The sequence below is a fragment of the Eptatretus burgeri genome, chromosome 9 (genome assembly GCF_056783735.1).
Source record: "Eptatretus burgeri isolate ZD-2024b chromosome 9, Ebu_testis_v1, whole genome shotgun sequence".
In the NCBI taxonomy this organism is placed as follows: Eukaryota; Metazoa; Chordata; class Myxini; order Myxiniformes; family Myxinidae; genus Eptatretus; species Eptatretus burgeri.
The window spans coordinates 105793007-105816775 of NC_140969.1; the positions used below are offsets into that span (position 1 = coordinate 105793007).

Genomic DNA, 23769 nt, shown 5'->3' on the forward strand with positions numbered 1-23769 from the left:
GTGGAAGAACTTGACCAGCCTGCACAGAGCCCTCACCTCAACCACAAACACCTTTGGGATTAATTGGAACGCCGACTGCGAGCCAGACCTTATCGCCCAACATCGGTGCCCGACCTCATGAATACTCTTGCACCTGAATGGAAGTAAATCCCTACAGCAATGTTCCAACATCGAGTGGAAAGCCTTCCCAGAAGAGTGGAAGCTGTTATAGCAGTAAAGGGGGGGGGGGGGACCAACTCCATATTTCTACTCATGATTTTGGAACGAGATGTTGGACGAGCAGGTGTCCACATACTTTTGGCTATGTCGTGGAAGTCAAGTACTCGGATGGGAACACCAAGCAAACTATCAGAGAGCTTGAAAATGTTGCTTCATGTTCATCTTGAAATGTGAACCCCCTGAATACCTTTTGGAAACACCAAACGGTTCTGGAATTTAATTTACCACAATTCATGGTAAACCGAACTTCCTGGAACAACTGGCAATCACAGACAAATACAATAAGGACAACGAAATGTCAAACCACCTTTGTACCCCAGATTTTTTTTTTTAAACTGATCATTACGGCATCATATGCGGAATATTTCACCACCGCCAATACGTGGCACACTCACACTGCTCTACTCTGGAATTCTCTGCCAGTGTGCTGCCTTCCCTTATCCCTAAACCTTCCCGACCTAATTTAAGAGGAATGTTAACAAATGCCTCTTAAACTTTCCTTCTGTAGCCCCCACTGGGAGGGCCTATATAAAGAGTGAACTCCATTAAAAATTTATACACACAGCAATGAAAGGTGTGCTCATCTACTACTACAACTACTACAACCACCACTACTACTACAACTACGACTGCTACTACTACCACCACTACTACAACCACTACTACGGCTGCTACTACTACTACTATTGCTACTCCCACTACGACTACTGCCACGACTACTACTGCTACTACTACTACTACTACCACTACAACCACCACCACTACTACTACGTGGGGTCGGCCAGGAAACGTTTTCAGCCCAAGTGTTTAACAAACCGGCTGGCAATGGCTGACGTTCGATTGAAGGTGGCAGGAATTTGTAAATTTTTCAGGATTCGGCAATAGATAACTCACCTACTCTTAAAGAAAGACACTTTGGGATGATTAACGTTCAGCAAGGGTATACAGGCCCACCAACTCAAGGTCCTCGTCTTTCCGATGGACGACACAAACATGGATGCGTCGCCCTGCATGCAAATCACCATCGGTGACCGTTTCTATAACTGGGTCGCGATTCAACCCCAGGCTAGACAGCTGAAAGACAAGTTTACACACCTGCGGGCTACATGCTGCCAAGCACACAGGTAAATGTGCATTTTGGCTGTTTCTGTTCAAAGGACAGTCACGACAATGTTTGCATGGTAACCTTTTTCATTGCTGCACTACCGGCCAATGTTTGTGCAGAATTCATATTAAAATTGTGAAAAAAGGTTTGTTCGAAAGAAACCCTTGACCGACCCTTCCAGCAAATTGGCAATTGTTTGGACACCAATCCAAAAGGTGTTGTTTTGACCAAGTTCTCCCTCACAGGTGGCTAATAAACAAAAGCTTTATCTTGGTCTTTGGAGCCTGTTTGTGTACATTGTCACAAACGTTACCATGGATACCAGTCACGGGTAAAGTCGTGTGTGTATTTACATGTACCGCAGCATTTACATTGTAAAGTAATCTACTGCATGTTAAACACACTTTACCAACCACGGTTCACTTTGGTCTTGAGTGACAAGAGGTCGTTACAAACTACCGAACTGCACGGACGTGGGAGCAGCTCTCCATGATTATGGGTGAACGAACACCAGGAACCACGACATGATGATCCCTTTAAGGTGTACAAGGGAGCACCACGACGAAGCAGCGACCTTTGGTCACTTTCAAGGGGTCACAGGTCAGAGCTCCATTCCAAACGGATTCATGTTAATATTGTTATCATTTTCAATCTATTATTCCAAATTGTTTAATGTTAATATTGTTATCATTCTCAATCTATTATAACAAATTGAATAATGTTAGTGTTGTTATCATTCTCAATCTATTATTCCAAATTGATTAATGTTAATATTGTTATCATTCCTAATCATGACGAGCTCATCCAATTCCTCAAGCTCCATCTTGCCGAAGTCTTTGCCTCCCATCTTCCGTGCCAACCCAGCAATTTTCGGCCTCTTTTCCGTGGAAGAAAAGCCTCCGAAGTTGTTGACTGCCGGTGGCCATAGGTTTTGCCAGCAGGCGTTGATGGTGGAGGCTTTTACTTCGTCCAGCTTATGTTTGATGGTGCTGATGCAGTGGCTATGTTGAAGTCCTTCCAACATTTCCTTTAAGTTCGGGGGTTGGATTCCACAGCATTCAAGATGCGGTGGGTGTAATATGTTTTAAACATTGAAATTACCCCTTGGTCGAATGGTTGGATCAGGGAGGTGGTGTTGGGTGGCAGGAAGATGACCTCAACATTGGGATGGGTCACCTTCAGCACCTCAGGGTGTCCATGAGCAGTGCCCACCAGCAAGAGGACCTTGAAGGAGAGGTTCTTTTCTGCCAGTTACCTCTCCACTTGAGGGATGAAACAGTTATGGAATCAATCCATAAATATGACAGCTGTTAACCACGCCTTTCTGGTGGCCCTCCAAAATACGGGCAGAGTTTGCTTGTTTTTGCCCTTGAGAGCACGTCGCTTTAGGGAACGATACAACATCATTGGCTTCATCATGCAGTCCCCTTTGGCATTGGCGCAGAGAAGAGATACCCGGTCCTTTGTAGCCTTGAACCCTGCTGCTGTTCACCCTCGCTTCGAGATGAAAGTTCTCATGGGCATTTTCTTACAGAACAGGCCAGTCTCACTTGCATTGAAGATCTGCTCTGGTACATACCCCTTCTCCTCAATGAGCTGCACGAATTGAGCAGGGAAGCTTCCACTGCCTCCTGGTCTGCTGCGGCACGCTCACCTGTAAGCTTCAAATTGTGCAGACCGTACTGCTTCTTGAAGTGGTCAAACCATCCCCTGCTAGCTCGGAAGGAACTGGGGTGACTCGTACTTGCATCATTTGTGTTTGCAGCACCACCCATGCCAGCCAGATAATCGTACATGTGATTTTCCTTTTCATGAATCAGAGATCCGCTGAAAGGCACGTTTTTCGAGACATTGTCCTCCACCCACACATCCAATGCATTCTCCATTGCTTCAATGTGAATGTCCCTGACCTGGGTAACCACTTTGAGGCTGGGTACTGTACGAGCCACAACACTTTCGCGAATCGCCTTCTCGTTTTGATGAATGTAAGTCAGTCGACTCGATCACGATATAATAGCTGCCCACAGAGGCCACACTTTCACAACTTGAAAGTTCATCAATTAGCTCCACTTTCCAATTCAAGCTCATGACTTTTTTTGCCTCTTGGGAGAAGACACATCTCCTGAACTACTCGTACACTTAGGAACCGTGATCGAACAAGGAGCGCAAAAAGACCACAAGCACAAGGAATCCCAGCAGGTCAAGGCAGCGGGACGAGAAGAAAGAATGAGACCCAGGACATGCTGCACGTAAGTAGCCATGCAGGAGTTGTGGGTAGATGGAAGAGGGTGGGTATTGTGACCATTGGTGGTGGGGAAGGGTGGTCGGGGATGGTTTATGTGTATACACAGCTGCTATATACATGGGAGGTGGGTGATGGTTTGAGAACCGTTACAAATACAGCTGGTGGGAGATGGTTTATTCCTGGCAGGATGTGGTTTATATATGGATGGAAATGGTTTATGTGTGGCTGGAGATGGTTAATTTGTGGCTGCAGATGGGTTATATTATGCATGGCTGGAGGTGGTTTATGTGTTCCTGGAGATGGTTTATGTGTGGCTGGAGATGGTTTATTTGTGGCTGGAGATTCTTTCTTTGTGGCTATAGATGGTTTATGCATGGCTGGAGGTGGTTTATGTGTGGCTGTAGATGGTTCATGAGTGGCTGTAGATGGTTTATGCGTGGCTGGAGGTGGTTTATGTGTGGCTGTAGATGGTTTATGAGTGGCTGTAGATGGTTTATTAGTGGCTGGAGATGGTTCATGTGTGGTTGGAGATGGTTTATTTGTGGCTGCAGATGGTTTATGTGTGGCTGGAAATGGTTTATGTGTGGCTGCAGATGGTTTATGTGTGGCTGGAGATGATTTATGTGTGGCTGGAGATGGTTTAAGTGTGGCTGGAGATGGTTTAAGTGTGGCTGGAGATGGTTTATGAGTGGCTGGTGATGGTTTATTTGTGGCTGGAGATGGTTTATGTGTGGCTGGAGATGGTTTACGTGTGGGTGTCGATGGTTTATGTGTGGCTGGAGATGGTTTACGTGTTCCTGGAGATGGTTCATGTGTGGCTGGAGATGGTTTACGTGTTCCTGGAGATGGTTTATGTGTGGCTGGAGATGCTTAATGTGTGGCTTGAGATGCTTAATGTGTGGCTGCAGATGGTTCATGTGTGACTGGAGATGGCTTATGTGTGGCTGAAGATGGTTTATGTGTGGCTGGAGATGGTTTATTTGTGGGTTCAGATGGTTTATGTGTGAGTGGAGATGGTTTATGTTTGGCTGGAGATGGTTTATGTGTGTTTGGAGATGGTTTATGTGTGGCTGGAGATGGTTTATGTGTTCTTGGAGATGGTTTATGTGTGGCTGCAGATTGTTTATTTGTGGCTGTAGATGGTTTATTTGTGGCTGGTGATGGTTTATCCGTGGCTGGAGGTTGTTTATGTGTGGCTGGAGATGGTTTATGTGTGAATGGAGATGGTTTGTGTGGGTGGAGGTGGTTGATGCGTGGCTGGAGGTGGTTTATGCGTGTCTGGAGATGGTTTATGCGTGGCTGGAGATGGTTTATGCGTGGCTGGAGATGGTTCATTTGTGGCTGGAGATGGTTTATGTGTGGCTGGAGATGGTTAATGTGTGATTGGAGATGGCTTTTGTGTGGCTGGAGATGGTTTTTGTGTGGCTGGAGATGGTTTATGTTTGGCTGGTGATGGTTAATGTTTGACTGGAGATGCTTGATGTGTGGCTGGAGATGGTTTATGTGTGACTGGAGATGGTTTATGTGTGGCAGGAGATGGTTTATGCATGGCTGGAGGTGGTTTATGTGTGGCTGGAGATGGTTTACGAGTGGCTGGAGATGGTTTATTTGTGGCTTTACATGGTTTATGTGTTGCTGTAGATGGTTTATGTTTGGCGGGAGATGGTTTATGTTTGGCGGGAGATGGTTTATGTTTGGCGGGAGATGGTTTATGTTTGGCGGGAGATGGTTTATGTGTAACTGTTGATGGTTTATTTTTGGCTGCAGATGGTTTATGTGTGGCTGGAAATGGTTTATGTGTGGCGGGAGATGCTTTATATGTGGCTGGAGATGGTTTATGTGTGGCTGGAGATGGTTTGTGTGTGACTGGAGATGGCTTATGTGTGGCTGCAGATGGTTTATGTATGTGTAGCTCCAGATGGTTTATTTGTGGCTGAAAATTGTTAATGTGTTCCTCGAGATGGTTTATGTTTGGCTGGAGATGGTTTATGTGTGGCTGGAGTTCGTTTATGTGTGGCTGGAGATGATTTATGCATGGCTGGAGGTGGTTTGTGTGTGGCTGGAGATGGTTTATTTGTGGCTGGAGATGGTTTATGCGTGGCTGGAGATGGTTTATGCGTGGCTGGAGATGGTTTATGCGTGGCTGGAGATGGTTTATGCGTGGCTGGAGATGGTTTATGCGTGGCTGGAGATGGTTTATGCGTGGCTCGAGATGGTTTATGTGTGGCTGGAGATGGTTGATGCGTGGCTGGAGATGGTTTATTTGTGGCTGGAAATGGGTTATGTGGGGCTGGAGATGGTTTGTGTGGCTGGAGATGGTTTTTGCATGTCTGGAGATGGTTTATCTGTGGTTGGAGATTGTTTATGCGTGGCTGGAGATGGTTTATTTATGGCTGTTGATGGTTTCTGTGTGGCTGTAGATGGTTTATGTGTGACTGGAGATGGTTTCTATGTGGCTGGAGATGGTTTATGTGTTCCTGGAGATGGTTTATGTGTGGCTGGAGATGGTTTATGTGTGGCTGGAGATGGTTTATGAGTGGCTGCGGATGGTTGATTTGTCGCTGGAGATGGTTTCTGAGTGGCTGCGGATGGTTTATGTGTGGCTGGAGATGGTTTATTTGTGGCTGTAGATGGTTTATGTGCGCCTGTAGGTGGTTTATTTGTGGATGTAGATGGTTTATGTGTGCCTGCAGGTGGGTTATTTGTGGCTGGAGGTGGTTTATGCATGGCTGGAGGTGGGTTATGCATGGTTGGAGATGGTTTATGCGTGGCTGGAGATGCTTTATGCATGGTTGGAGATGGTTTTAGTGTGGCTGGAGATGGTTTATGTGTGGCTGGAGATGGTTTTAGTGTGGCTGGAGATGGTTTCTGTGTTCCTGGAGATGGTTTATGTGTGGCTGGAGATGGCTTATGTGTGGCTGGAGATGGTTTATGTGTGGCCGTAGATGGTTTATGTGTGGCTGGAGATGGTTTACGTGTGGGTGTCGATGGTTTCTGAGTGGCTGCAGATGGTTTATTTGTGGCTGTCGATGGATTATGTGTGGCTGGAGATGGTTTACATGTTCCTGGAAATGGTTTATGTGTGGCTGGAGATGGTTTATGTGTGGCTGGAGATGGTTTATGTGTGGCTGGAGATGGTTTATGTGTGGCTGGAGATGGTTTATGTGTTCCTGGAGATGGTTTACGTGTGGCTGGAGATGGTTTCAGGGTGACGGGACATGGTTTAAGGGTGACGGGAGATGGTTTAAGGGTGACTGGAGATGGTTTATGTGTGGCTGGAGATGCTTTTTGTGTGGCTGGAGATGGCTTATTTGTGGATTTACATGGTTTATGTGTTGCTGTAGCTGGTTAATGTGTGGTTGGAGATGGGTTATGTTTGGCGGGAGATGGTTTATGTTTGGTGGGAGATGGTTTATGTGTGGCTGGAGATAGTTGATGTGTTCCTGGAGATGCTTTATATGTAGCTGGAGATGGTTTATGTGTGGCTGGAGATGGTTTATGTGTGGATGGAGATGGTTTGTGTGTGACTGGAGATGGATTATGTGTGGCTTCAGATGGTTTATGTGTGACTGGAGATGGTTTGTGTGGCTGGAGATGGTTTATGCGTGGCTGGAGGTGGTTTATGTGTGTCTGGAGATGGTTTATGCGTGGCTGGAGATGGTTTATGCGTGGCTGGAGATGGTTAATTTGTGGCTGGAGATGGTTTATGTATGGCTGGAGATGGTTTCTGTGTTCCTGGAGATGGTTTATATGTGGCTGGAGATGGTTTATGTGTGGCTGGAGATGGTTAATGTGTGACTGGAGATGGTTAATGTGTGACTGGAGATGGTTTTTGTGTGGTTGGAGATGGTTTATGTTTGTCTGGAGATGGTTGATGTTTGTCTGGAGATGGTTTATGTGTGAATGGAGATGGTTTATGTGTGACTGGAGATGGTTTATGCATGGCTGGAGGTGGTTTATGTGTGGCTGTAGATGGTTTATTTGTTGCTGGAGATGGTTTATGTGTGGCAGGAGATGGTTTATGCATGGCTGGAGGTGGTTTATGTGTGGCTGGAGATGGTTTACGAGTGGTTGAAGATGGTTTATTTGTGGCTTTACATGGTTTATGTGTTGCTGTAGATGGTTTATGTGTGGTTGGAGATGGTTTATGTGTGACTGTTGATGGTTTATTTTTGGCTGCAGATGGTTTATGTGTGGCTGGAAATGGTTTATGTGTGGCGGGAGATGGTTTATGTGTGGCTGGAGATAGTTGATGTGTTCCTGGAGATGCTTTTTTGTGGCTGGAGATGGTTTATGTGTGGCTGGAGATGGATTGTGTGTGACTGGAGATGGCTTATGTGTGGCTGCAGATGGTTTATGTATGTGTAGCTCGAGATGGTTTATTTGTGGCTGAAAATTGTTTATGTGTGGCTGGAGATCGTTTATGTATTCCTCGAGGTGGTTTATGTTTGGCTGGAGATGGTTTATGTGTGGCTGGAGTTGGTTTATGTGTGGCTGGAGATGGTTTAAGTGTGACTGGAGATGGTTTATGTGTGGCTGGAGTTGGTTTATGTGTGGCTGGAGATGGTTTATTCGTGGCTGGAGGTGGTTTGTGTGTGGCTGGAGATGGTTTATTTGTGGCTGGAGATGGTTTATGCGTGGCTGGAGATGGTTTATGCGTGGCTGGAGATGGTTTACGCGTGGCTCGAGATGGTTTATGTGTGGCTGGAGATGGTTTATGTGTGAGGCTGGAGATGGTTTGTGTGGCTGGAGATGGTTTATGCATGTCTGGAGATGGTTTATTTATGGCTGTTGATGGTTTCTGTGTGGCTGTAGATGGTTTATGTGTGACTGGAGATTGTTTATGTTTGGCTGGAGATGGTTTCTAAGTGGCTGGAGATGGTTTATGTGTTCCTGGAGATGGTTTATGTGTGGCTGGAGATGGTTTATGAGTGGCTGCGGATGGTTGATTTGTTGCTGGAGATGGTTTATGAGTGGCTGCGGATGGTTGATTTGTCGCTGGAGATGGTTTATGAGTGGCTGCGGATCGTTTATGTGTGGCTGGAGATGGTTTATTTGTGGCTGTAGATGGTTTATGTGTGCCTGCAGGTGGTTTATTTGTGGATGTAGATGGTTTATGTGTGCCTGCAGGTGGGTTATTTGTGGCTGGAGGTGGTTTATGCGTGGTGGAGGTGGGTTATGCGTGGCTGGAGATGGTTTATGTATGGTTGGAGATGGTTTATGCGTGGCTGGAGATGGTTTATGCATGGTTGGAGATGGCTTATGTGTGGCTGGAGATGGTTTATGTGTGGCTGGAGATGGTTTATGTGTGGCTGGAGATGGTTTAAGTGTGGCTGGAGATGGTTTATGAGTGGCTAGTGATGGTTGATTTGTGGCTGGAGATGGTTTATGTGTGGGTGTCGATGGTTTCTGAGTGGCTGCAGATGGTTTATTTGTGGCTGTCGGTGGTTTATGTGTGGCTGGAGATGGTTTACGTGTGGGTGTCGATGGTTTCTGAGTGGCTGCAGATGGTTTATTTGTGGCTGTCGATGGTTTATGTGTGGCTGGAGATGGTTTACGTGTTCCTGGAGATGGTTTATGTGTGGCTGGAGATGGCTTTTGTGTGGCTGGAGATGGTTTTTGTGTGGCTGGAGATGGTTTTTGTGTGGCTGGAGATGGTTTATGTTTGGCGGGAGATGGTTAATGTTTGACTGTAGATGGTTTATGTGTGACTGGAGATGGTTTATGTGTGACTGGAGATGGTTTATGTGTGGCAGGAGGTGGTTTATGTGTGGCTGGAGTTGGTTTATGTGTGGCTGGAGATGGTTTAAGTGTGGCTGGAGTTGGTTTATGTGCGGCTGGAGATGGTTTAAGTGTGACGGGAGATGGTTTATGTGTGGTTGGCGATGGTTTATGTGTGGCTGGAGATGGTTTATGTGTGGCTGGAGATGGTTTATGTGTGACTGGAGATGGTTTTGTTTGGCAGATGGTTTATGTATTCCTGGAGATGGTTTATGTGTGGCTGGAGATGGTTTTGTGTGGCTGGAGATGGTTTAAGTGTGACTGGAGATGGTTTATGTGTGATTTGAGATGGTTTATGTGACTGGAGCTGGTTTATTTGTGGCTGGAGATGGTCTATGTGTGCCAAGAGATGGTTGATGTGTGGGTGTCGATGGTTTATTTGTGGCTGGAGGTGGTTTATGTGTGGCTGGAGGTGGTTTATGTGTGGCTGGAGATGGTTTATTTGCGGCTGTAGATGGTTTATGCATGGCTGGAGATGGTTTATTTGTGGCTGTAGATGGTTTATGTGTGCCTGCAGGTGGCTTATGCGTGGCTGCAGGTGGGTTATGCGTGGCTGGAGATGGTTTATGTATGGTTGGAGATGGTTTATGCGTGGCTGGAGATGGTTTATGCATGGTTGGAGATGGTTTATGTGTGGCTGGAGATGGTTTATGTGTGGCTGGAGATGGTTTAGGAGTGGCTGGTGATGGTTAATGTGTGGCTCGAGATGGTTTATTTGTTGCTGGAGATGGTTTATGAGTGGAAGGAGGTGGTTTATGTGTGGCTGAAGGTGGTTTATGTGTGGCTGTAGATGGTTTATTTCTGGCTGGAGATGGTTGATGTGTGCCTGCAGATGGTTTATGTGTGGCGGCACATTGTTTATTTGTGGCTGGAGATGGTTTATGCGTGGCTGGAGGTGGTTCTTGTGTGGCTGGAGATGGTTTTTGAGTGGCTGGAGATGGTTTATGTGTGCCTGCAGGTGGCTTATGCGTGGCTGCAGGTGGGTTATGCGTGGCTGGAGATGGTTTATGTATGGTTGGAGATGGTTTATGCGTGGCTGGAGATGGTTTATGCATGGTTGGAGATGGTTTATGTGTGGCTGGAGATGGTTTATGTGTGGCTGGAGATGGTTTAGGAGTGGCTGGTGATGGTTAATGTGTGGCTCGAGATGGTTTATTTGTTGCTGGAGATGGTTTATGAGTGGAAGGAGGTGGTTTATGTGTGGCTGAAGGTGGTTTATGTGTGGCTGTAAATGGTTTATTTCTGGCTGGAGATGGTTGATGTGTGCCTGCAGATGGTTTATGTGTGGCGGCACATTGTTTATTTGTGGCTGGAGATGGTTTATGCGTGGCTGGAGGTGGTTCATGTGTGGCTGGAGATGGTTTATGTGTGGCTGGAGATGGTTTATGTGTGGCTGTAGATGGTTTATGTGTGGCTGGAGATGGTTTACGTGTGGCTGGTGATGGTTTATTTGTGGCTGGAGATGGTTTACGTGTGGGTGTCGATGGTTTCTGAGTGGCTGCAGATGGTTTATTTGTGGCTGTCGATGGTTTATGTGTGGCTGGAGATGGTTTACGTGTGGGTGTCGATGGTTTCTGAGTGGCTGCAGATGGTTTATTTGTGGCTGTCGATGGTTTATGTGTGGCTGGAGATGGTTTATGTGTGGCTGGAGATGGTTTATGTGTTCCTGGAGATGGTTTATGTGTGGCTGGAGATGGTTTATGTGTGGCTGGAGATGGTTTATGTGTGGCTGGAGATGGTTTATGTGTTCCTGGAGATGGTTTACGTGTTGCTGGAGATGGTTTCAGGGTGACGGGACATGGTTTAAGGGTGACGGGAGATGGTTTAAGGGTGACTGGAGATGGTTTATGTGTGGCTGGAGATGCATTTTGTGTGGCTGGAGATGGTTTATTTGTGGATTTACATGGTTTATGTGTTGCTGTAGATGGTTAATGTGTGGTTGGAGATGGGTTATGTTTGGCGGGAGATGGTTTATGTTTGGTGGGAGATGGTTTATGTGTGGCTGGAGATAGTTGATGTGTTCCTGGAGATGCTTTATATGTAGCTGGAGATGGTTTATGTGTGGCTGGAGATGGTTTATGTGTGGATGGAGATGGTTTGTGTGTGACTGGAGATGGATTATGTGTGGCTTCAGATGGTTTATGTGTGACTGGAGATGGTTTGTGTGGCTGGAGATGGTTTATGCGTGGCTGGAGGTGGTTTATGTGTGTCTGCAGATGGCTTATGCGTGGCAGGAGATGGTTTATGCGTGGCTGGAGATGGTTAATTTGTGGCTGGAGATGGTTTATGTATGGCTGGAGATGGTTTCTGTGTTCCTGGAGATGGTTTATATGTGGCTGGAGATGGTTTATGTGTGGCTGGAGATGGTTAATGTGTGACTGGAGATGGTTAATGTGTGACTGGAGATGGTTTTTGTGTGGCTGGAGATGGTTTATGTTTGGCTGGAGATGGTTGATGTTTGGCTGGAGATGGTTTATGTGTGAATGGAGATGGTTTATGTGTGACTGGAGATGGTTTATGCATGGCTGGAGGTGGTTTATGTGTGGCTGTAGATGGTTTATTTGTTGCTGGAGATGGTTTATGTGTGGCAGGAGATGGTTAATGCATGGCTGGAGGTGGTTTATGTGTGGCTGGAGATGGTTTACGAGTGGTTGGAGATGGTTTATTTGTGGCTTTACATGGTTTATGTGTTGCTGTAGATGGTTTATGTGTGGTTGGAGATGGTTTATGTGTGACTGTTGATGGTTTATTTTTGGCTGCAGATGGTTTATGTGTGGCTGGAAATGGTTTATGTGTGGCGGGAGATGGTTTATGTGTGGCTGGAGATAGTTGATGTGTCCCTGGAGATGCTTTTTTGTGGCTGGAGATGGTTTATGTGTGGCTGGAGATGGATTGTGTGTGACTGGAGATGGCTTATGTGTGGCTGCAGATGGTTTATGTATGTGTAGCTCGAGATGGTTTATTTGTGGCTGAAAATTGTTTATGTGTGGCTGGAGATCGTTTATGTATTCCTCGAGATGGTTTATGTTTGGCTGGAGATGGTTTATGTGTGGCTGGAGTTGGTTTATGTGTGGCTGGAGATGGTTTAAGTGTGACTGGAGATGGTTTATGTGTGGCTGGAGTTGGTTTATGTGTGGCTGGAGTTGGTTTATGTGTGGCTGGAGATGGTTTATTCGTGGCTGGAGGTGGTTTGTGTGTGGCTGGAGATGGTTTATTTGTGGCTGGAGATGGTTTATGCGTGGCTGGAGATGGTTTATGCGTGGCTGGAGATGGTTTATGCGTGGCTGGAGATGGTTTATGTGTGGCTGGAGATGGTTTATGTGTGAGGCTGGAGATGGTTTATGTGTGGCTGGAGATGGTTTATGCATGTCTGGAGATGGTTTATTTATGGCTGTTGATGGTTTCTATGTGGCTGTAGATGGTTTATGTGTGACTGGAGATTGTTTATGTTTGGCTGGAGATGGTTTCTAAGTGGCTGGAGATGGTTTATGTGTTCCTGAAGATGGTATATGTGTGGCTGGAGATGGTTTATGAGTGGCTGCGGATGGTTGATTTGTCGCTGGAGATGCTTTATGAGTGGCTGCGGATGGTTTATGTGTGGCTGTAGATGGTTTATGTGTGGCTGGAGATGGTTTATTTGTGGCTGTAGATGGTTTACGTGTGCCTGCAGGTGGTTTATTTGTGGCTGGAGGTGGTTTATGTGTGCCTGCAGGTGGGTTATTTGTGGCTGGAGGTGGTTTATGCGTGGTGGAGGTGGGTTATGCGTGGCTGGAGATGGTTTATGTATGGTTGGAGATGGTTTATGCGTGGCTGGAGATGGTTTATGCATGGGTGGAGATGGTTTATGTGTGGCTGGAGATGGTTTATGTGTGGCTGGAGATGGTTTATGTGTGGCTGGAGATGGTTTAAGTGTGGCTGGAGGTGGTTTATGAGTGGCTAGTGATGGTTGATTTGTGGCTGGAGATGGTTTATGTGTGGGTGTCGATGGTTTCTGAGTGGCTGCAGATGGTTTATTTGTGGCTGTCGATGGTTTATGTGTGGCTGGAGATGGTTTACGTGTGGGTGTCGATGGTTTCTGAGTGGCTGCAGATGGTTTATTTGTGGCTGTCGATGGTTTATGTGTGGCTGGAGATGGTTTACGTGTTCCTGGAGATGGTTTATGTGTGGCTGGAGATGGCTTTTGTGTGGCTGGAGATGGTTTTTGTGTGGCTGGAGATGGTTTTGTGTGGCTGGAGATGGTTTATGTTTGGCGGGAGATGGTTAATGTTTGACTGTAGATGGTTTATGTGTGACTGGAGATGGTTTATGTGTGACTGGAGATGGTTTATGTGTGGCAGGAGGTGGTTTATGTGTGGCTGGAGTTGGTTTATGTGTGGCTGGAGATGGTTTAAGTGTGGCTGGAGTTGGTTTATGTGCGGCTGGAGATGGTTTAAGTGTGACGGGAGATGGTTTATGTGTGGTTGGCGATGGTTTATGTGTGGCTGGAGATGGTTTATGTGTGGCTGGAGATGGTTTATGTGTGACTGGAGATGGTTTTGTTTGGCAGATGGTTTATGTATTCCTGGAGATGGTTTATGTGTGGCTGGAGATGGTTTTTGTGTGGCTGGAGATGGTTTAAGTGTGACTGGAGATGGTTTATGTGTGATTTGAGATGGTTTATCTGACTGGAGCTGGTTCATTTGTGGCTGGACATGGTCTATGTGTGCCAAGAGATGGTTGATGTGTGGGTGTCGATGGTTTATTTGTGGCTGGAGGTGGTTTATGTGTGGCTGGAGGTGGTTTATGTGTGGCTGGAGATGGTTTATTTGCGGCTGTAGATGGTTTATGCATGGCTGGAGATGGTTTATTTGTGGCTGTAGATGGTTTATGTGTGCCTGCAGGTGGCTTATGCGTGGCTGCAGGTGGGTTATGCGTGGCTGGAGATGGTTTATGTATGGTTGGAGATGGTTTATGCGTGGCTGGAGATGGTTTATGCATGGTTGGAGATGGTTTATGTGTGGCTGGAGATGGTTTATGTGTGGCTGGAGATGGTTTAGGAGTGGCTGGTGATGGTTAATGTGTGGCTCGAGATGGTTTATTTGTTGCTGGAGATGGTTTATGAGTGGAAGGAGGTGGTTTATGTGTGGCTGAAGGTGGTTTATGTGTGGCTGTAAATGGTTTATTTCTGGCTGGAGATGGTTGATGTGTGCCTGCAGATGGTTTATGTGTGGCGGCACATTGTTTATTTGTGGCTGGAGATGGTTTATGCGTGGCTGGAGGTGGTTCTTGTGTGGCTGGAGATGGTTTTTGAGTGGCTGGAGATGGTTTATGTGTGCCTGCAGGTGGCTTATGCGTGGCTGCAGGTGGGTTATGCGTGGCTGGAGATGGTTTATGTATGGTTGGAGATGGTTTATGCGTGGCTGGAGATGGTTTATGCATGGTTGGAGATGGTTTATGTGTGACTGGAGATGGTTTATGTGTGGCTGGAGATGGTTTAGGAGTCGTTGTTGATGGTTAATGCGTGCCTCGAAATGGTTTATTTGTTGCTGGAGATGGTTTATGAGTGGAAGGAGGTGGTTTATGTGTGGCTGAAGGTGGTTTATGTGTGGCTGTAAATGGTTTATTTCTGGCTGGAGATGGTTGATGTGTGCCTGCAGATGGTTTATGTGTGGCGGCACATTGTTTATTTGTGGCTGGAGATGGTTTATGCGTGGCTGGAGGTGGTTCATGTGTGGCTGTAGATGGTTTTTGAGTGGCTGGAGATGGTGTATGTGACTGGAGCTGGTTTATTTGTGGCTGGAGATGGTTTATGTCTGGCTGGAGATGGTTTATTTGTGGCTGGAGATGGTTTATGTGTGGCTGGAGATGGTTTGTGAGTGGCTGATGATGGTTAATGTGTGGCTGGAGATGGTTTCTGTGTTCCTGGAGATGGTTTATGTGTGGCTGGAGATGGTTTATGTGTGGCTGGAGATGGTTTATGAGTGGCTGGTGATGGTTAATGTGTGGCTGGAGGTGGTTTTTGTGTTCCTGGAGATGGTTTATGTGTGGCTGGAGATGGTTTATGTGTGACTGGAGATGGTTTATGTGTGGCTGTAGATGGTTTATTTGTTGCTGGAGATGGTTTATGAGTGGAACGAGGTGGTTTATGTGCGGCTGAAGGTGGTTTATGTGTGGCTGTAGATGGTTTATTTCTGGCTGGAGATGGTTGATGTGTGCCTGCAGATGGTTTATGTGTGGCTGCACATGGTTTATTTGTGGCTGGAGATAGTTTATGCGTGGCTGGAGGTGGTTTATGCGTGGCTGGAGATGGTTTATGAGTGGCTGGAGATGGTGTCTGTGTGGCTGTAGATGGTTTCTGAGTGGCTGGAGATGGTTTAAGTGTGCCTGTAGATGGTTTATGTGTGGCTGTAGATGGTTTATGAGTGGCTGTGGATGGTTTATGCGTGCCTGGAGGTGGTTTATTGTGTGGCTGGAGATGGTTTATGTGTGGCTGGAGATGGTTTATAAGTGGCAACAGATGGTTTATTTGTGGCTGTGCATGGTTTATGTTTGGCTGGAGATGGTTTATGTGTGGCTGGAGATGGTTTATTTGTGGCTGTAGATGGTTAATGTGCGCCTGTAGGTGGTTTATTTGTGGATGTAGATGGTTTATGTGCGCCTGTTGGTGGGTTATTTGTGGCTGGAGGTGGTTTATGCATGGCTGGAGGTGGGTTATGCGTGGCTGGAGATGGTTTATGTATGGTTGGAGATGGTTTATGCGTGGCTGGAGATGCTTTATGCATGGTTGGAGATGGTTTATGTGTGGCTGGAGATGGTTTATGTGTGGCTGGAGATGGTTTTAGTGTGGCTGGAGATGGTTTTTGTGTTCCTGGAGATGGTTTATGTGTGGCTGGAGATGGTTTATGTGTGGCTGCAGATGGTTTATGTGTGGCTGGAGATGGTTTACGTGTGGGTGTCGATGGTTTCTGAGTGGCTGCAGATGGTTTATTTGTGGCTGTCGATGGTTTATGTGTGGCTGGAGATGGTTTACGTGTTCCTGGAGATGGTTTATGTGTGGCTGGAGATGGTTTATGTGTGGCTGGAGATGGATTATGTGTTCCTGGAGATGGTTTACGTGTGGCTGGAGATGGTTTCAGGGTGACGGGACATGGTTTAAGGGTGACGGGAGATGGTTTAAGGGTGACTGGAGATGGTTTATGTGTGGCTGGAGATGCTTTTCGTGTGGCTGGAGATGCTCTATTTGTGGATTTACATGGTTTATGTCTTGCTGTAGATGTTTTATGTGTGGTTGGAGACGGGTTATGTTTGGCGGGAGATGGTTTATGTTTGGTGGGAGATGGTTTATGTGTGGCTGGAGATCGTTGATGTGTTCCTGGAGATGCTTTATATGTAGCTGGAGATGGTTTATGTGTGGCTGGAGATGGTTTATGTGTGGCTGGAGATGGTTTGTGTGTGACTGGAGATGGCTTATGTGTGGCTTCAGATGGTTTATGTGTGACTGGAGATGGTTTGTGTGGCTGGAGATGGTTTATGCGTGGCTGGAGGTGGTTTATGTGTGTCTGGAGATGGTTTATGCGTGGCTGGAGATGGTTTATGCGTGGCTGGAGATGGTTAATTTGTGGCTGGAGATGGTTTATGTATGGCTGGAGATGGTTTCTGTGTTCCTGGAGATGGTTTATATGTGGCTGGAGATCGTTTATGTGTGGCTGAAGATGGTTAATGTGTGACTGGAGATGGTTAATGTGTGACTGGAGATGGTTTTTGTGTGGCTGGAGATGGTTTGTGTTTGGCTGGAGATGGTTGATATTTGGCTGGAGATGGTTTATGTGTGGCAGGAGATGGTTTATGCATGGCTGGAGGTGGTTTATGTGTGTCTGGAGATGGTTTACGAGTGGTTGGAGATGGTTTATTTGTGGATTTACATGGTTTATGTGTTGCTGTAGATGGTTTATGTGTGGTTGGAGATGGTTTATGTTTGGCTGGAGATGGTTTATGTTTGGCTGGAGATGGTTTATGTTTGGCGGGAGATGGTTTATGTTTGGCGGAAGATGGATTACGTTTGGCGTGAGATGGTGTATGTGTGACTGCTGATGGTTTATTTTTGGCTGCAGATGGTTTATGTGTGGCTGGAAATGGTTTATGTGTGGCGGGAGATGGTTTATGTGTGGCTGGAGATAGTTGATGTGTTCCTGGAGATGCTTTTTTGTGGCTGGAGATGGTTTATGTGTGGCTGGAGATGGATTGTGTGTGGCTGGAGATCGTTTATGTGTTCCTCGAGATGGTTTATGTTTGGCTGGAGATGGTTTATGTGTGGCTGGAGTTGGTTTATGTGTGGCTGGAGATGGTTTAAGTGTGACTGGAGATGGTTTATGTGTGACTGGAGATGGTTTATTCGTGGCTGGAGGTGGTTTGTGTGTGGCTGGAGATGGTTTATTTGTGGCTGGAGATGGTTTATGCGTGGCTGGAGATGGTTTATGCGTGGCTGGAGATGGTTTATGCGTGGCTCGAGATGGTTTATGTGTGGCTGGAGATGGTTTAGGTGTGAGGCTGGAGATGGTTTGTGTGGCTGGAGAAGGTTTATGCATGTCTGGAGATGGTTTATTTAAGGCTGTTGATGGTTTCTGTGTGGCTGTAGATGGTTTATGTGTGACTGGAGATTGTTTATGTTTGGCTGGAGATGGTTTCTAAGTGGCTGGAGATGGTTTATGTGTTCCTGGAGATGGTATATGTGTGGCTGGAGATGGTTTATGAGTGGCTGCGGATGGTTGATTTGTTGCTGGAGATGGTTTATGAGTGGCTGCGGATGGTTTATGTGTGGCTGGAGATGGTTTATTTGTGGCTGTAGATGGTTTATGTGTGCCTGCAGGTGGTTTATTTGTGGATGTAGATGGTTTATGTGTGCCTGCAGGTGGGTTATTTGTGGCTGGAGGTGGTTTATGCGTGGTGGAGGTGGTTTATGCGTGGCTGGAGATGGTTTATGTATGGTTGGAGATGGTTTATGCGTGGCTGGAGATGGTTTATGCATGGTTGGAGATGGTTTATGTGTGGCTGGAGATGGTTTATGTGTGGCTGGAGATGGTTTAGGAGTGGCTGGTGATGGTTAATGTGTGGCTCGAGATGGTTTATTTGTTGCTGGAGATGGTTTATGAGTGGAAGGAGGTGGTTTATGTGTGGCTGAAGGTGGTTTATGTGTGGCTGTAAATGGTTTATTTCTGGCTGGAGATGGTTGATGTGTGCCTGCAGATGGTTTATGTGTGGCGGCACATTGTTTATTTGTGGCTGGAGATGGTTTATGCGTGGCTGGAGGTGGTTCATGTGTGGCTGGAGATGGTTTTTGAGTGGCTGGAGATGGTGTATGTGTGGCTGTAGATGGTTTCTGAGTGGCTGGAGATGGTTTAAGTGTGCCTGTAGATGGTTTATGTGTGGCTGTAGATGGTTTATGAGTGGCTGTGGATGGTTTATGCGTGGCTGGAGGTGGTTTATTGTGTGGCTGGAGATGGTTTATGTGTGGCTGGAGATGGTTTATAAGTGGCAACAGATGGATTATTTGTGGCTGTGCATGGTTTATGTTTGGCTGGAGATGGTTTATGTGTGCCTGGAGATGGTTTATTTGTGGCTGTAGTTGGTTAATGTGCGCCTGTAGGTGGTTTATTTGTGGATGTAGATGGTTTATGTGTGGCTGTAGATGGTTTATTTGTTGCTGGAGATGGTTTATGAGTGGAACGAGGTGGTTTATGTGCGGCTGAAGGTGGTTTATGTGTGGCTGTAGATGGTTTATTTCTGGCTGGAGATGGTTGATGTGTGCCTGCAGATGGTTTATGTGTGGCTGCACATGGTTTATTTGTGGCTGGAGATAGTTTATGCGTGGCTGGAGGTGGTTTATGCGTGGCTGGAGATGGTTTATGAGTGGCTGGAGATGGTGTCTGTGTGGCTGTAGATGGTTTCTGAGTGGCTGGAGATGGTTTAAGTGTGCCTGTAGATGGTTTATGTGTGGCTGTAGATGGTTTATGAGTGGCTGTGGATGGTTTATGCGTGGCTGGAGGTGGTTTATTGTGTGGCTGGAGATGGTTTATGTGTGGCTGGAGATGGTTTATAAGTGGCAACAGATGGTTTATTTGTGGCTGTGCATGGTTTATGTTTGGCTGGAGATGGTTTATGTGTGGCTGGAGATGGTTTATTTGTGGCTGTAGATGGTTAATGTGCGCCTGTAGGTGGTTTATTTGTGGATGTAGATGGTTTATGTGCGCCTGTTGGTGGGTTATTTGTGGCTGGAGGTGGTTTATGCATGGCTGGAGGTGGGTTATGCGTGGCTGGAGATGGTTTATGTATGGTTGGAGATGGTTTATGCGTGGCTGGAGATGCTTTATGCATGGTTGGAGATGGTTTATGTGTGGCTGGAGATGGGTTATGTGTGGCTGGAGATGGTTTTAGTGTGGCTGGAGATGGTTTTTGTGTTCCTGGAGATGGTTTATGTGTGGCAGGAGATGGTTTATGTGTGGCTGCAGATGGTTTATGTGTGGCTGGAGATGGTTTACGTGTGGGTGTCGATGGTTTCTGAGTGGCTGCAGATGGTTTATTTGTGGCTGTCGATGGTTTATGTGTGGCTGGAGCTGGTTTATGTGTTCTTGGAAATGGTTTATGTGTGGCTGGAGATGGTTTATGTTTGGCTGGAGATGGTTTATGTGTTCTTGGAGATGGTTTATGTGTGGCTGGAGATGGTTTCAGGGTGACGGGAGATGGTTTAAGGGTGACTGGAGATGATTTATGTGTGGCTGGAGATGCTTTTTGTGTGCCTGCAGATGGTTTATTTGTGGATTTACATGGTTTATGTGTTGCTGTAGATGGTTTATGTGTGGTTGGAGATGGGTTATGTTTGGCGGGAGATGGTTTATGTTTGGTGGGAGATGGTTTATGTGTGGCTGGAGATCGTTGATGTGTTCCTGGAGATGCTTTATATGTAGCTGGAGATGGTTTATGTGTGGCTGGAAATGGTTTATGTGTGGCTGGAGATGGTTTGTGTGTGACTGGAGATGGCTTATGTGTGGCTTCAGATGGTTTATGTGTGACTGGAGATGGTTTGTGTGGCTGGAGATGGTTTATGCGTGGCTGGAGGTGGTTTATGTGTGTCTGGAGATGGTTTATGCGTGGCTGGAGATGGTTTATGCGTGGCTGGAGATGGTTAATTTGTGGCTGGAGATGGTTTATGTATGGCTGGAGATGGTTTCTGTGTTCCTGGAGATGGTTTATATGTGGCTGGAGATCGTTTATGTGTGGCTGAAGATGGTTAATGTGTGACTGGAGATGGTTAATGTGTGACTGGAGATGGTTTTTGTGTGGCTGGAGATGGTTTGTGTTTGGCTGGAGATGGTTGATGTTTGGCTGGAGATGGTTTATGTGTGGCAGGAGATGGTTTATGCATGGCTGGAGGTGGTTTATGTGTGTCTGGAGATGGTTTACGAGTGGTTGGAGATGGTTTATTTGTGGATTTACATGGTTTATGTGTTGCTGTAGATGGTTTATGTGTGGTTGGAGATGGTTTATGTTTGGCGGGAGATGGTTTATGTTTGGCGGGAGATGGTTTATGTTTGGCGGGAGATGGTTTATGTTTGGCGGGAGATGGTTTACGTTTGGCGTGAGATGGTTTATGTGTGACTGTTGATGGTTTATTTTTGGCTGCAGATGGTTTATGTATGGCTGGAAATGGTTTATGTGTGGCGGGAGATGGTTTATGTGTGGCTGGAGATAGTTGATGTGTTCCTGGAGATGCTTTTTTGTGGCTGGAGATGGTTTATGTGTGGCTGGAGATGGATTGTGTGTGGCTGGAGATCGTTTATGTGTTCCTCGAGATGGTTTATGTTTGGCTGGAGATGGTTTATGTGTGGCTGGAGTTGGTTTATGTGTGGCTGGAGATGGTTTAAGTGTGACTGGAGATGGTTTATGTGTGACTGGAGATGGTTTATTCGTGGCTGGAGGTGGTTTGTGTGTGGCTGGAGATGGTTTATTTGTGGCTGGAGATGGTTTATGCGTGGCTGGAGATGGTTTATGCGTGGCTGGAGATGGTTTATGCGTGGCTCGAGATGGTTTATGTGTGGCTGGAGATGGTTTAGGTGTGAGGCTGGAGATGTGTTGTGTGGCTGGAGAAGGTTTATGCACGTCTGGAGATGGTTTATATAAGGCGGTAGATGGTTTCTGTGTGGCTGTAGATGGTTTATGTTTGACTGGAGATTGTTTATGTTTGGCTGGAGATGGTTTCTAAGTGGCTGGAGATGGTTTATGTGTTCCTGGAGATGGTATATGTGTGGCTGGAGATGGTTTATGAGTGGCTGCGGCTGGATGATTTGTTGCTGGAGATGGTTTATGAGTGGCTGCGGATGGTTTATGTCTGGCTGGAGCTGGTTTACTTGTGGTAGTAGATGGTTTATGTGTGCCTGCAGGTGGTTTATTTGTGGATGTAGATGGTTTATGTGTGCCTGCAGGTGGGTTATTTGTGGCTGGAGGTGGTTTATGCGTGGTGGAGGTGGTTTATGCGTGGCTGGAGATGGTTTATGTATGGTTGGAGATGGTTTATGCGTGGCTGGAGATGGTTTATGCATGGTTGGAGATGGTTTATGTGTGGCTGGAGATGGTTTATGTGTGGCTGGAGATGGTTTATGTGTGGCTGGAGATGGTTTGTGTGGCTGGAGATGGTTTATGAGTGGCTGGTGATGGTTTATTTGTGGTTGGAGATGGTTTATGTGTGGGTGTCGATGGTTTCTGAGTGGCTGCAGATGGTTTATTTGTGGCTGTCGATGGTTTATGTGTGGCTGGAGATGGTTTACGTGTGGGTGTCGATGGTTTCTGAGTGGCTGCAGATGGTTTATTTGTGGCTGTCGATGGTTTATGTGTGGCTGGAGATGGTTTACGTGTTCCTGGAGATGGTTTATGTGTGGCTGGAGATGGTTTATGTGTGGCTGGAGATGGTTTATGTGTGGCTGGAGATGGTTTATGTGTGGCTGGAGATGGTTTATGTGTTCCTGGAGATGGTTTACGTGTGGCTGGAGATGGTTTCAGGGTGACGGGACATGGTTTAAGGGTGACGGGAGATGGTTTAAGGGTGACTGGAGATGGTTTATGTGTGGCTGGAGATGCTTTTTGTGTGGCTGGAGATGGTTTATTTGTGGATTTACATGGTTTATGTGTTGCTGTAGATGCTTCATGTGTGGCTGGAGATGGGTTATGTTTGGCGGGAGATGGTTTATGTTTGGTGGGAGATGGTTTATGTGTGGCTGGAGATAGTTGATGTGTTCCTGGAGATGCTTTATATGTAGCTGGAGATGGTTTATGTGTGGCTGGAGATGGTTTATGTGTGGATGGAGATGGTTTGTGTGTGACTGGAGATGGCTTATGTGTGGCTTCAGATGGTTTATGTGTGACTGGAGATGGTTTGTGTGGCTGGAGATGGTTTATGCGTGGCTGGAGGTGGTTTATGTGTGTCTGGAGATGGTTTATGCGTGGCTGGAGATGGTTTATGCGTGGCTGGAGATGGTTAATTTGTGGCTGGAGATGGTTTATGTATGGCTGGAGATGGTTTCTGTGTTCCTGGAGATGGTTTATATGTGGCTGGAGATGGTTTATGTGTGGCTGGAGATGGTTAATGTGTGACTGGAGATGGATAATGTGTGACTGGAGATGGTTTTTGTGTGGCTGGAGATGGTTTATGTTTGGCTGGAGATGGTTGATGTTTGGCTGGAGATGGTTTATGTGTGAATGGAGATGGTTTATGTGTGACTGGAGATGGTTTATGTGTGGCAGGAGATGGTTTATGCATGGCTGGAGGTGGTTTATGTGTGGCTGGAGATGGTTTACGAGTGGTTGGAGATGGTTTATTTGTGGCTTTACATGGTTTATGTGTGGCTGCAGATGGTTTATGTGTGGCTGGAAATGGTTTATGTGTGGCGGGAGATGGTTTATGTGTGGCTGGAGATAGTTGATGTGTTCCTGGAGATGCTTTATATGTGGCTGGAGATGGTTTATGTGTGGCTGGAGATGGTTTGTGTGTGACTGGAGATGGCTTATGTGTGGCTGCAGATGGTTTATGTATGTGTAGCTCGAGATGGTTTATTTGTGGCTGAAAATTGTTCATGTGTTCCTCGAGATGGTTTATGTTTGGCTGGAGATGGTTTATGTGTGGCTGGAGTTCGTTTATGTGTGGCTGGAGATGGTTTAAGTGTGACTGGAGATGATTTATGTGTGACTGGAGATGGTTTATGCATGGCTGGAGGTGGTTTGTGTGTGGCTGGAGATGGTTTATTTGTGGCTGGAGATGGTTTATGCGTGGCTGGAGATGGTTTATGCGTGGCTGGAGATGGTTTATGCGTGGCTCGAGATGGTTTATGTGTGGCTGGAGATGGTTTATCCGTGGCTCGAGATGGTTTATGCGTGGCTGGAGATGGTTTATGCG

General features: G+C 46.4%; 1 protein-coding gene across 1 annotated transcript in view; it reads left to right on the forward strand.

Annotated features, from left to right (window-relative positions):
* The first annotated feature begins 3327 nt into the window (after positions 1-3327).
* LOC147020851 (protein c-Fos-like) overlaps positions 3328-23769 on the forward strand; it is a 99388-nt gene continuing 78946 nt past the window's right edge. The window contains exon 1 of the mRNA XM_085896536.1: positions 3328-3573. Coding sequence (XP_085752662.1) covers positions 3565-3573 — 9 coding nt within the window. The 5' untranslated portion in view covers positions 3328-3564. The remainder of the gene's footprint in view (positions 3574-23769) is intronic.